Here is a 13296-nt window from a genome sequence, read left to right on the forward strand (position 1 = left end):
GCTTCTAAATGCAAAATGCAAAGAACAGTAGTAAAATCCTAAACTATTTGCTTTGCCAATGTTCGTTTCACTTGGTAAAGACACCTTGAATACAATCTGAATATTAACTTTGGGATATGTTGACTTCCCATAACATCACTCCCCATGTCTTGTGACCGATCCCCCCCCAACCCCATATTTAGTTTTAGAACGTGAGCCCTGCATGTAACGTAACGTGGGTTTATATGGCACGACGTCTACCGTTGTCGTGGAAACATGGGTGGCTTGCAGTTGCACCCAGTTCAGACATCCGTGTCAGACATCCAGCTTTCTTTGGGGAGAGTGGGGACAACATATTGCCAAATTATATTGATGGGAAAGCGCGGGGTGGGGGGCGCCTTGTAAAGTCTAATCTACAACCCCGAAAAGATGCAGTGTGCGGATTTGGAAACCGGCTGCAACACAAGTAGCAACAGTGCCCTGGCCACACACGCACACACACATCCTCGCCCTGGGAAAGGGCTGAGGGCTGCGGCGCTGCGCCCGCGCAGCCCCCCGAATGGACCCTGAGCCGCAGACACATGGCTGAAACGCCGGGCTGCTATATCATTAGAACTCCCGGTTTCGGCTTTAGTAAAGGTACGGTGCACCGGCAGATGTGCAGGGCGACCTAGAGGCACGGCGAACACCTCTCTCCATCCAGGGCAGCGGTCCTCGTGCAGGCAGCAGCAGTCGCAGCCTCGCAAACAATGGCAACAAAGTTCTGAGCTCTGCGCTCACCCACTGAGTCTCCACCCACGAAAAGGGGAAAAGGTGCGGCGCCTGCAGTTAAACGAGGCCAGGGGGAGGCGCACCCCAGAATGTACCTATATAGGAAGAGCACCAGGCTTCCCTGCTGGGAAACCGCAGGGCACGCCCGGGCTCTCATCACTCGGACACTTCTGCGCTCTCTCGGACACTTCTGCGCCTTAGCTAGAGGAATGCAAAGCCGGCCAGAGTGGCATCCTTGAACTGAGTGGGAGCGCGCCAGAGAGACATCCTTGAACTGAGTGGGAGCGCACGTCTTGACCCGTTCCGTGGTGGTCGGGATAGAAGCCACGATGCCGAATAACACGAACATGCGAATCGGGCTGCCCGTGGTCTGCTTCGTGTGGGAGGTGGCCATGATCATCCTGTTTGGGATCTTTGTGCGCTATGATGAATTCTCCAGCCCCCTCTGGCCGGAGTACATGAAGCAACACAACATCACAAGTGAAAGCGAGAACGACTTTTATTATAGGTACCCAAGTAAGTGCCCGTGTTCCTACTCGTGCTGTGTGCGAGGGCATGGAGAGGGCTCCTTAAAGCCTTCTATGCGCTATTAATTGTATTACTCATAGCGTGAGCCCAGCTCAGGTGATATCCGCGATCATTTGGGGGAGGGGGGGATAAAGAATAGAGAAATGACCAAATTTTCTAACCGAAAAATGAAAATTGTGTTTTTCTTTTTAAACTTTTTTTTGTATATAATTCAGGGGGAGTCCCCCCGGCCCGGACCCTCTCTCTTATCCCCTTAGCCCACCCACAACCCTTTATTTACAATACTTGGGGACTAAAATACCTACTATTTTCGATCAAATAAATTAAGGTAATTTCTCATCCGTTTTTTTTTTTTGCATTGGGTTATTTGTACGGATTCGTAGCTCAAAGGCAGCGCAGCGCGTTAGAGCTGGAATGCGCCCGAATTGGGCTGGGCACTTTACATATGTTTCACATGTGGCCCAGTCCTAAGTGAGAAATGGAACCGGGCTGTCCAGGCCACCTGGCGTAAAGCGAGGCTAAGGGCAGTGCCTTTGCGCAACATGGGCAGCGATGTGGTGCAATTTGTTTGCAGGACTTTTGCACTGGGGTCAAAATTGTCCTGATGCAAAGATACATATTCTTACTACTGCTATTTTGCTCAAAAACTGGTGTAAAATTGCAAATTGCTTGTGATGTGGGACGGGGGCGATGTTTGCTGTATTTGTAGTACAAGTTCCAGCCCTAAAGAAAAGAGGTGTATCGGTCACCTTTACTCCCTAAAAATGGGCAAATACGCCCAAAATATAAAAATAGGGAGTAAAACTACCCTCAACAAAAAAAGGTTAAAGGCATGTAGAATCTCGCGCCCGTGCTTTTCCCCACACAGCTCCATGGATATGTTTGGACCAGTAGTACACGTAGTACCACCGGAAGAAACTGCTATTTTAACCGCCCGATTGGAAGAAGTAAACATGTTTCTTTTAATGTGTATGAATAACTTGGCGCAAAGAAATACATATCCCAAAAACATTTCTGTTTTTCAGTGAAAGCACATGCTTACTCGCTTGAGTCTCATTGGGAATTGGACTTAGATGTTCACTCCCTAAAAAATTGTACTCCCAACTTAAAAAAGTAGGGAGTAAAATACTCCCACTTCCAAATCTTATCTAGAGCACTGAGTACAACTATTTCTTTCTGGAGCAAGAGAGCATGAATTTCACAGGGTGGTGCAAATAGTGCAAATGAAGCTTACTTTGTTGCATTGGAGTTCCTTTGCATGAGGTGGGTTTTGCAGATGATAAGGGGAATGTAAAATGTTGAGAAGATGTAACTTTCTTGGTTCTCCTTTGAGTTTTCCATAGTTACCTTGGTTGCGGTCATTTCACATATGGCAGCTGGGGGAGGGGGTGGCAGGGTGCGTTATTTACTGGCTGGACACCAACAGCCTCATTTTCCTATAACGTTAATTGCATGTAGGGGACCACCAATTTTAGCACTTACGCGCTGCGTGGTCCCATGCACGCAATTTTAAACTGCCACATAGGGACGGATGCAGAGTGTAAATCATTCACTTTCATCTCTGTCTCGTGAACAAGTAAACTCTGCCTACAAATTACACTTTTGCATGTATAAACGTATACAAGTTATAATGTATCAAGATATAAGGGTAATGAGAAACACAGTGGATCATTATAAGTTTTGTGGTCTGGAATTAACATACCGGTAATTCCGGTTTACCTGCTTATTTCCGGACCGGCAAACTGCAAGTTGGCCAGTGGGGAGGCCTGATTTATTTCCAGCAAAGAGCTGGAGCTACGTCAGGCTCTGCACCAGCAAAAAACAGCAGGTGTTACCGGCACCCATATTACCAATGCCGGTAATTCCGGCAATTCCCCCATGGTGTTCTATTGGAGGATTTACCTACCATTATTGACACCTGTAATATGCCGGTAATTTTGGCAGATCAGGTGCACGGTGTTACCGTCTGGTGGTATCCCACCGGATTTACCGACGATACACCACCAGACTTATCATGAGGCCCAGTGCCTTTGCATGTACAGGGGTTGAAACTATAACATCCGCTCTCGAGACTACTCTCCTCTTCGTTCAGGATTGATTTATGCTACCTATCCCACAATGCTATCATCTGCCAAAAAATATCAAATGTCACTTAACATGGGATACAATACTTGCAAGCATTATCCATTCCATTTGGTATCTGCAATTCTAGCCCTGGTTTTAACTTTGCATTTTGGGACATGTAATCCTAGATTTCCCCATTATAAATCTAGGACTACAAGTCACAGAATGCAAAGTTAAAACTAGGACTTGGCTAGTGTCTCTTAATTGAAACAGACAATGTTTAAACTCATGTTGGAACCTGCCATTTTCATAAAAAAAAATGTCAACAAATAGCATGTCCATGGCCCTCATTAGGACTCCGGCGGAAAACCATGGTGCTATCAGCACCATGGTCGATGCCGGAGTCCGCCATGGCGAAATGGGGAATTACTACCCCATTCCATGGTTGGCGGGCGGTAATTCCCCATGCCACCATGGCCCTTCCCCATTCCCATTTTTGCCCCATAGGGCTCTATGGGAATGGGGAAGGCGGTAAGTACGGTACCGCAAATTGCGGTACCGTACTTACATCGCGAGTCCCTTTGCAGGCCCCTACTTTAACGGCCGGTCTAGACCAGCCGTTTAGGTCGGATCCCGCAAAGGGACCTCGTAGTAAGGCGTTATAGGTTTAACGGCGCCAATACCTTTTTTACGGCGCCGTTAACCCCTTAACGCCAGGGTCCTAATGAGGGCCCATGTCACGCTCCCGAATTGCATTTCATTAACATTGATGACAAAACCAAAAGAAAGCAGGTGATTGGAGGCAAAGGCAAGTAGAAAGGAATGGCGCAGCAGGTTGTCATGCGGAAAGAAACAGAGGACATGGAGTGGAGACCACAAAAAAAAGGGAAGAAGATATGAACAAATAATTGAGAAAAGCAGTCCTTAGGCTGCAGATCATAAAGGGAGTTTGCGTCTTTCAAGTAGATCCGAACTAATGGTGTATTCCAAACCCCTCTCCTCAAAGTCGGACGACTGTAAACATCTTCAGCCGTCTACTGAATTTGACTGCATATGTTTTGGACTACAAATCCCATCAGTCCTCAACATAATACAACATAATTTGACCTAATTTGACTGAATTTGACTGCATATGTTTTGGACTACAAATCCCATCAGTCCTCAACATAATACATGTCTAGAAGTTTCCGAGCAAGAGCCACTCCATGACAGTATCTTCCTTTGAACTGGTTTGTGCGTTTCATGCATGCCTGGTTACTAAGCAGATGGCCGCTGTAGATCCCCTAGTATTTTCCTTCTCAATCATGATTGGGCGAGAGAGAGAGGGAGACAGTGAGTGAGAGAGAGAGAAAGACAGAGACTGGAATCGAAGTTCAGCCTTGGTGACGCGCAGTGTGAACCTCCTCTTGCAATAACTCATATCTACGAATCTTAAGGCCAGACCGCACAAAAACACCCAGACTCGCCATAAGTGGAAAAAGTTGCGTTAATGTGACAGGTCACAGCTTACAAACATTCCTAACCTTACAGACTAACCAAACCGTTGACACATCTAGGTAAGCTCCCTTCCTCCCCATCCCCTATTCCCTCCCTCCAATTATTCCTTCCCCCTACAACTCCCCAACAGCTTTGCCAACTTTATCCCTCTCCTCTCCCCGTCCTTCTTCGCCGCCTCTTCCTCTTCCTTGTAATCCTTGCTAGCCTGTCCATCCGAACAGCACTAACCACCCTCTTTGCCATGATAATACCCCTCGCTTCAACCAACCATCATTTTAACCAGCTGTGACCGCCGACACACTGACAAACCCCCCTAGGGGTGTTCTCTCTGCCCCACACTCCCTTACAATTTAAAATATATATCTATTTATTTACTTTTATACACACTTTTCTTCCCCCATCTTCCTGGCACCAATCGCATAGTCCTCTTCCCCTTTTAAAATAATGAGGTGTACCCAGTCTTCCCTAAATGAGCTAAATTTATTTTACCTAATGTCCAGATGCTGCATCACGTGTACCCCCCAAACTCACACAGTAAATCCATTACTTTATTTCCTTTCCTGGCCATTTGCCTAACCCCCACCGCTTTCCAGCACCCCTCAAAACCCCTCATGGCAGCAGTCGGGCAAATAAAACACCCCCTGTCCTTCCTTCTTCAAATACATGAAGTCCTTCTTAGTAGTCTTCCTGAGGGCCACCCCCACTTACTTGACTAAGCCCTACCCCCAAACATAAGCTGAGATTGCCCCTGCATGGCATGGCCCTCCTCACTTCTCGATAACATAAAAGCAGTTAATCCTCTCCAGCGCATCCACCCTGACATCTCACCATGTATCTTCAAAGCTGCCCCCAGTCGTGCACCGAAACCCTCATTGCATGTTGTTTCGCTGCCACCCCTCACCAGCACATGTTTTCCTAGTCTCCTCTCAGGCACTCCACCCTTCTGTTCCTCCCACATTCAACGCACCAACCCTATCCTTAATATAAACCTTTGTACATCCCCTAGTTATATGCCCCTCACTTAAATGTCCAGCCCCTTGTCGGGGGGAAATTCTCCCGGGGTCGGCTGGGCCGTCCGCGGACCTCCGGGCAGGGAGGCCCCAACTCCTCCCATATATCCCAAAAAATAGAGTATGAGACACACGCAAGAAGCAAGGTGGTTCTGCTGTTTATTAAACAAAACGGCAGGGATGGATCGTACGCGTCCGTCCTGACACACTCTCAATCGTGGGGCTCGCAGGCCCTTTTTACCTCAGTATGACGCGCTACTTGCGTCATTTGGGAAAGTTAGCAAAAAAACCTATCGCCACTCTGGATTGGTTCCTCGAGTGGTAGGGTTAGTATAGCATACGTATAGAAAGCACTATTAGTGGTCAAGGGTTAGTCAGGTGGTATACTTGGGTTGTCCTTTCAATTTGATACATGAAAATTGTTACATGAAGACCTCTGGGGATTGGTCAATGTTAATGGCGTCAGTGATAAAAGCCCCATGTTCTGATTGGTCCGCTCGCGAGCCCCCCAGTCTGGGACCATCGCCGTTCCCAGCTCGCGGTGCACCTGTCATTTGCAACAATGTTTCACTATGGGTATGTGCAGACAATGTGAGGATTTATTCATATGCTGGAAGGCCAACTACTCCCACTGCCGCAGATGTCCATTGAGTCGTTTAATTGTATCTGCCTGTGTCTTGTAACGGGGGATCCAGGCGCCTTCCTCCTCCTGGGCTTGGCACCCTGTCAGGTTCGGCTTGGTCACGTGAGGTGGGACCGTGTTTGAGGTAGAATTCTGCACAATTAATATTGCATTTTCCACTGTGTGCCTGGCTTAATTTGCAGGTGTGACCTTGACGTCGGCTTGCGGCATGCGAGATTGCAACATTGTGCCCTTGGCTGTCTGCTTTCGGAATGCGAATTTGCAACATTGCGCCCTTGACTGTCTGCTTTCGCCGGGCTCATTCTGCAGGGTCAGCAACCGAACTCTTGCTCATTTAATGTTCATGGAAGCTCTTGCTTGCGGCCTACTTGGGTCTGGTGCATAGGTGGAGCCGTTTGATACACAGGCGCTTTAGGTTATGGTATCATATTGTTTTATCCCCAGTATCGTATCTTCGGTATATTTCTCATTATGGCGCATGAGTTTAGGAGAAGCGTGAGCAAGCTTTTTAGATGAGTTCATTGTGCGTCTTGCGTTTCTGCATTTTAAAAAACCTATGTGAAAATAATAAAGATGCACGTCCGTCACCTATGTCATAGCACTGAGTATGTTCTTCGTGTGGATTGGTGTGGGAGTGTCCAGTGTGCATGTTTGCGCAGGTGTGCTGATCGTTGGCTAGGTCGTCATGGCATCTCTAACGATGTGTTGATTTAGTGCTGGATGGTTCAGTCGAGTCCATCCATGCCACAGGTGTCGGCATGGGCAGGGCAGGCTGGTGGGCAGGCAGGTGGGCACATCCGTATGTTCCTGTACCAGGGTATTTGGTCGTCTGGTAGATGGGCAAACTCCTCTCGTGGCGGGTGCCTGGGCCGTGATCCTCTAGGCCAGGGGCGAGAGGGGATTGGTGGGAGCCTTTTGTTCCATTCTCCCACTTCACCCTCATCCTTACTCCTCTTACCCACAGCTAAAGCTCCCCTCCCAAAATGATGTGACCCAAAAGCTGCCCCATCCTCCTCCCCAAAGTAGTCACCTTTTTCGTAAGACCCCCTGAAAATGTCCTGCTGTCAACTTCCCCCTGCTCCCTGCCTGATATAATAACCGGCAACTGGCAGCAACTTTCCTTCAACTTCTCTCTACCTTAACTTTTCGATATCCCGTAAGCCCCCTGATATCCTGGAAAACATACCCCTTAACCTTTCCCTCTAAAATGCAAACAAACTTAACTTATCCAACTTCCCGCACCATCTGACCCGTACCCTGCTGTCACCACCTTCTTCGTGACCCCTCCATGCGCTGACCTCTATCCCAGACCCCAGCATTCTAGTATCCTTCTCCCCATCTTTGCCCACTGGGCCCAAAACCCCAGAACCAATTATCGTTGCTCTACCTGCTAGATCAACCAGAGCATATGAGCAATAAGGTCATCCCCAATTCTGTTCCCTGCATCAATCTGCTGACACCCTCTGACTCCTAACACTCCCCTTGCACTCTTTTACCCCGATGCTAACGTTGCCGCCAGCACTCAACCGTACATGTCCAGCAGCCGCTCCGGACTAGCGCTCTACTGGGGCATTGCCTGTTCATATGGCATGCCCTTCTACATCAATCTGCTGACACCCTGTTACTCCTAACACTCCCCTTGCACTATTTTACCCTGATGCTAACGTTGCTGCCAGCACTCAACCGTATATGTCCAGCAGCCGCTCCGGACTAGCGCTCTACTGAGGCGTTGCCTGTCCATATGGCATGCCCTTCTGCATCAATCTGCTGACACCCTGTTACTCCTAATACTCCCCTTGCACTCTTTTACCCTGAAGCTAACGTTGCCGCCAGCACTCAACCATACATGTCGAGCAGCTGCTCCTGACTAACGCTCTACTGAGGCATTGCCTGTTCATATGGCATGCCCTTCTGCATCAATCTGCTGACACCCTGTTACTCCTTACACTCTCCTTGCACTCTTTTACCCTGAAGCTAACGTTGCCACAAGCACTCAACCGTACCTGTCCAGCAGCCGCTCCTGACTAGCGCTCTACTGAGGCGTTGCCTGTTCATATGGCATGTCCTTCTGCATAAATCTGCTGAAACTCTCTGACTCCTAACACTCCCCTTGCACTCTTTTACCCCGATGCTAGCGTTGCCACCAGCACTGAACCATACCTGTCCAGCAGCCGCTCCAGACTAGCGCTCGACTGCGATGTTCCCTGTTCATATGGCATGTCTTTCTGCATCAATCTGCTGACACCCTGTTACTCCTAACACTTCCCTTGCACTCTTTTACCCCAATGCTAATGTTGCCACCAGCACTCAACTGTACCTGTCCAGCAGCCGCTCTGGACTAACGCTCTACTGAGGTGTTCCCTGTTCATATGGCATGCCCTTCTTGTGAAAGGGGTTGTCTGCCCTACCCCCCCAGCCATTCCTCACACTGTATCTCAACCTTACCCAGAGCCCCCCCAGAGCCACTTAAAGCCCACCATTCCACCTCCAAAGTCCTCAAACCTATCCCCCCCATGATCTGTCTACTCCTTTTCCCCCTGGTGGATGGGAGTCCTGTACAACCTTGAACTAAATAAGCCCATTACACAGCCACCCTAAGAAACCACCGCTTTTGCTCATTACACAAAAGGCTCTCCCCACACCACAAATGATACCATCCCATGCCCAACAGCTCCTGATGCCTCACCACAACCATAAACCTGACTGCGTGCTTCCTTGGCTGCCCTCCAACCCAGATATGCCATTGATAAACGGTGCTCTCTCTTGCGATGCCCCAGCTGACTGCTGAACTCCACTGCCCCACACTAGGTGCCGTCCCACGTACCCTCTGTCCATGCCTTTAATTTGCACTCCCAGCGAGATCACCACCTGTGCGTCCCTCTTCCTTATAGGCTGCCACCCCGTGCGCCATCTGCACTTGTCCCCAATTTTCCACTCCCCTCCATTGCCCCTCTTGATACCAAAGCGGAATGCCACCACTCTTGCCCATTCCATTCCATCGGTGCCGTCATGCACACCTTCTAGATCCACACTTCCCCTCATTAAAGGTCACAGATCCCGTCTCTGTCACTCCTCCTTGTGGCGCGGCTTATTGTCCCCATGCCAGGCCATTATCTTATCAATCCCTAACCTCCATTGGATGATACTGCTTAAATTCTTATCCAATCCGGCTATTGCCAGTGCCGGTGTTCCCTTCCTTGACATGGTCTTTGCCACGTCTCCATGCTTTCATTCCTGCCAACGCTTACTGCCCTTTGCCCGCCTGCTCCATTGTCCTTACCTTACCCTCTATTGGGTGCTACTTTAAATTGCTTGACCCATCCAATGTCACCAGTGCAAGTGCTCTGATTCCTCACGTGTCCTTCCGTTCCTCCCCATGCCACCATTCCTATGTTAACTTCCTTTGACGATGATGTTCACACCATCAGAATGCTTCAGTTGAAGAGAACCTAATTATGCAACCCCTCTGACTAGCCCTCCACCTACCTTGTTTCACCTATATGCCCCCTTAGTTCACACCACCCCCTACCATTGCTAATCTCTGATACTCTCTACCTGCTGTATGGGCAGAGCCGGCCTTAGGGGAGGGCGGGCTGGGCAACCGCCCAGGGTGCTGTGCACCCCCAGGGCACTATTAGCCCCTGCAAGGCCAGTTCGGGGGAGTCTTTTAAGGGCTCCCCAGAGCTGGCGTAGTGGGAGAAGGCACGACAGATGGCCTTTTGCTATTAAATGCACCCGTGGGCGCATTTAAAAACAAAAGTACCATTAGCCCCCCACCACGCGAGCTCGGGGGAGTCTTTCAAGGGCTCCCCTGAGCTGGCATAATGGCAGAAGGCATGGCAGGCGCCCCTTTGTTATTAAATGCGTCTGCGGCGGTTGAGCGCATTTAATAACAATAGGGTGCTGAGGCGCCCTATTCACATCATTACCTCCTAGTAAAAAATAAAAAGTGGCACATCCTGGCCACGCCCCCCCTCCGCCTGCCCTCTGTTGACCAGGGGCACACGGGGAGGGGGCGCCAATTCGCCCAGGGCGCTGCTGCCCCTAAGGCCGGCCCTGTGCATGGGTGCAGACACTGCGTTCATACTCGCATCCCTTCCCCTATCTGATAAAGACCCACTTCTGTGTGGACGAGTTTCTAATCCCCCTTTGCTCCCTATGAGCCCCCTTTTACCTCTTCTCCTACACTATCTCCGGCTGCACCTTAGCTGACCTAACATCACTGCTCACCTTCCCCTCCTGTTACCCCGCTAGGCCTACCCAACACAACCCTCCCCGTACTCATTCCCCCAAAACCTGTGCCCTGTCACAACTGGGTAACTGTAACCACTAAAGCACTGGTGACCCCCCTTAAATGGCGTATGGGCCCTTAATCCTCAACCCCTCCCTGCTTGACGGAGCGCCATCGGCCTACTGCCATCATGTCGGAACTTGCGGCCGTCCTGGACCCTGCCGCTTTATTATACACCCAACATGTTGTCGACTGCTGTCCCCTGTGCTGACCAATTCCAGGCAGGGTGACCAAGAAAAAAGAGGGTGTGGGGGGGGGCGTAATGGCCAGGATAAAGCCACTTGTCGTATGACAGCCTGGGCCTCGGGTGCATAGACGCCAGCACTGTACGTCTCTCTCCCCTGTAAACTGACCTGGTCTTCTCGTATCCGTGCTCTAAACCCTTCACGGTACCTCAACCCGTCCATTTCCTGCCGTTCCCACATGTCTTCTTGACAACAACCAGGTCTTTAACGAGCTCCCCCTTTCTCTCAGGGAATTTCACATGGTAAACACATGCACGTATCATGTATGAAAACCAATTCGCTACTGTCACCAGCATCCTGGCTTTTGACCTAACTCCCTCTGCTCCTTTTCATTTGTTTATTTTGATATTTATTTATTTACATTTTTCTTTTTGCCTTCACCTCCCTAGGAGCGCACAGGGCTCCACAACTCCCCTTTCCCTCTTTTCGCCTCTGTTGCCAACCTTAATTGTGCCCCACCCAATGTATTCTATGCTGGGCTTCTTTCTGCTCTCCTTCACTCTTTCTCTTTAAAAAGTGGTGAATGAGTGAGTGAGACCGAGTACTCCAATGCTCTCGTCTTCAATTGAACACCGTGCCACAGTGTTCTCCCCCTCATCTGTCACCACATCACCCCTTCCCTATCACCTCTTTGCACACTGCACTGCCATTCAGGCCGGTCTTACACCAGAATGCACCCCAGGCGGGAAGCATTGTTGGCGCCCCTCCAGATGACAACAGATATTGCATGTTACAAATGTTGTGTGAATAGGGCATGTAATGAAGAACTAGACATACAGTACTGTGTGTGAAGTGCCTTGGTTCCACACTACTGTAGCAACAAATGCATTGCAAATGATGCATGTAAAAGCCCTACTTGTCGACAGCCTTTGTGCAGCATGCACTGCTTATGCAGCTTCCATGTATAGACCTAGCTTCTGAAGCTCTTGCCCCTCAACCTTCATTCCATCCGACTGGGCTGGCATACCCCATACTCAATAACACTCCAGTGTTAAAAGGGAGCATCACTCTGAATGTTCATTGGCACGCCCTGTCCTCCTGCTTGAGCCTGCTGTGACGGGGAATTGGATTGGCTTACGGAAGGAGGCTTATCAGCGTTGCCATGATTGCCTCAATTGGTCCACTGGAATATGGAGACCAGAGTTAATCAAGTGAGAACTCGTTTAAGTCATAAGCTCTAGAACAGGTACATGCACGAACATGACTTTATACTACACGTATATTAAAGTGTGTCTTGAGTGCCTAGTAAAGATGAGTTATCACTGGTATTGTTACAATGGAACTGAAATAAGGTTCGCTAAACAATGGAGAGTGCCATGACCATGGAGCGCTCTGCAATACCGATCAAACAAAGCCCATTAAAGGGAGCCCACAGAGGCTGATGCCTGGGTTTCAGGTGGGGCGGTAGGGCTACGATTGCTCACGGTTTTTCTGCTGGGCTATGTCTTATCGCAGGGTGAATACAGGCACAGCTGAAGATGTGCGCAGGCCAATTTCAACATGATAGTTGCCCCCCCACCCCCTAGCCTGGAGCAGAAACAGTCAGAGGTACCAAGTATGTCTCCATTACATTATAATGGAGATAAAGATAAGGTTAAAAGCTTCCAATTATCACGGGACAGCGAGCCAGCAGGGAGCTGAAACACTGAATACCTGCTATATAGCAATGAATCCTTCTTTGTAAGCAAGTGGATGACGGGGAAGAACTAGTGTTGAAAAGTAACCAGGTGATAACACTTCTATTCCCCAATGGAAGTGATGGGTGACGGGCTCCAGCAAACACAGCTTGTGAGGCGAGCACTGCAAAGCGCACACTGTAAGCCCCAGAACGTAAGTAATATATCAAGAAATATATTGTTGTGTTATTAGACTGCTGACTGGCAATAGGGGGACGGTTGCTTGGGGCCCCCCTGAGGGTCGAGGGCCCTTTCATTTGAAGGGTTGAAAGGCCATGACACCCTCCCTGGGCGAAAATGACACCGCTAACACAGATTTTCCTTAAACTCTGTGCACAGAGGTAGCCCTGCAGTGCTATGTTAACCTTGATGTGGACATGCCAACCAAGGCATTGTTGCAAGGTGGCTTTGAATTTCACCCACTGATTCCTGTAGACAACATCAAAGCCCCTGGCTGGGAAAGCCTGTAAAATCATGGTTTCGGACGGGGACACTTTGGCTAGACAGTCATGGCAATGGTGGGGGTTGCTAGGGTTAAAAGAGATGTCCCATACTGGAGGCATTCTCATTCTGTAGACTGCATCTATTTCAG

At 49.3% G+C, this 13296-nt stretch overlaps 1 protein-coding gene across 1 annotated transcript in view; it reads left to right on the forward strand.

Moving 5' to 3' along the window:
- The first annotated feature begins 761 nt into the window (after positions 1–761).
- RHCG (Rh family C glycoprotein) overlaps positions 762–13296 on the forward strand; it is a 265077-nt gene continuing 252542 nt past the window's right edge. Inside the window, exon 1 of the mRNA XM_069624306.1 lies at positions 762–1266. Within this exon, the coding sequence (XP_069480407.1) occupies positions 1080–1266 (187 nt within the window). The 5' untranslated portion in view covers positions 762–1079. The remainder of the gene's footprint in view (positions 1267–13296) is intronic.

This window comes from Ambystoma mexicanum, chromosome 11 (genome assembly GCF_040938575.1).
Source record: "Ambystoma mexicanum isolate Mex_15411 chromosome 11, UKY_AmexF1_1, whole genome shotgun sequence".
NCBI lineage: Eukaryota > Metazoa > Chordata > Amphibia > Caudata > Ambystomatidae > Ambystoma > Ambystoma mexicanum.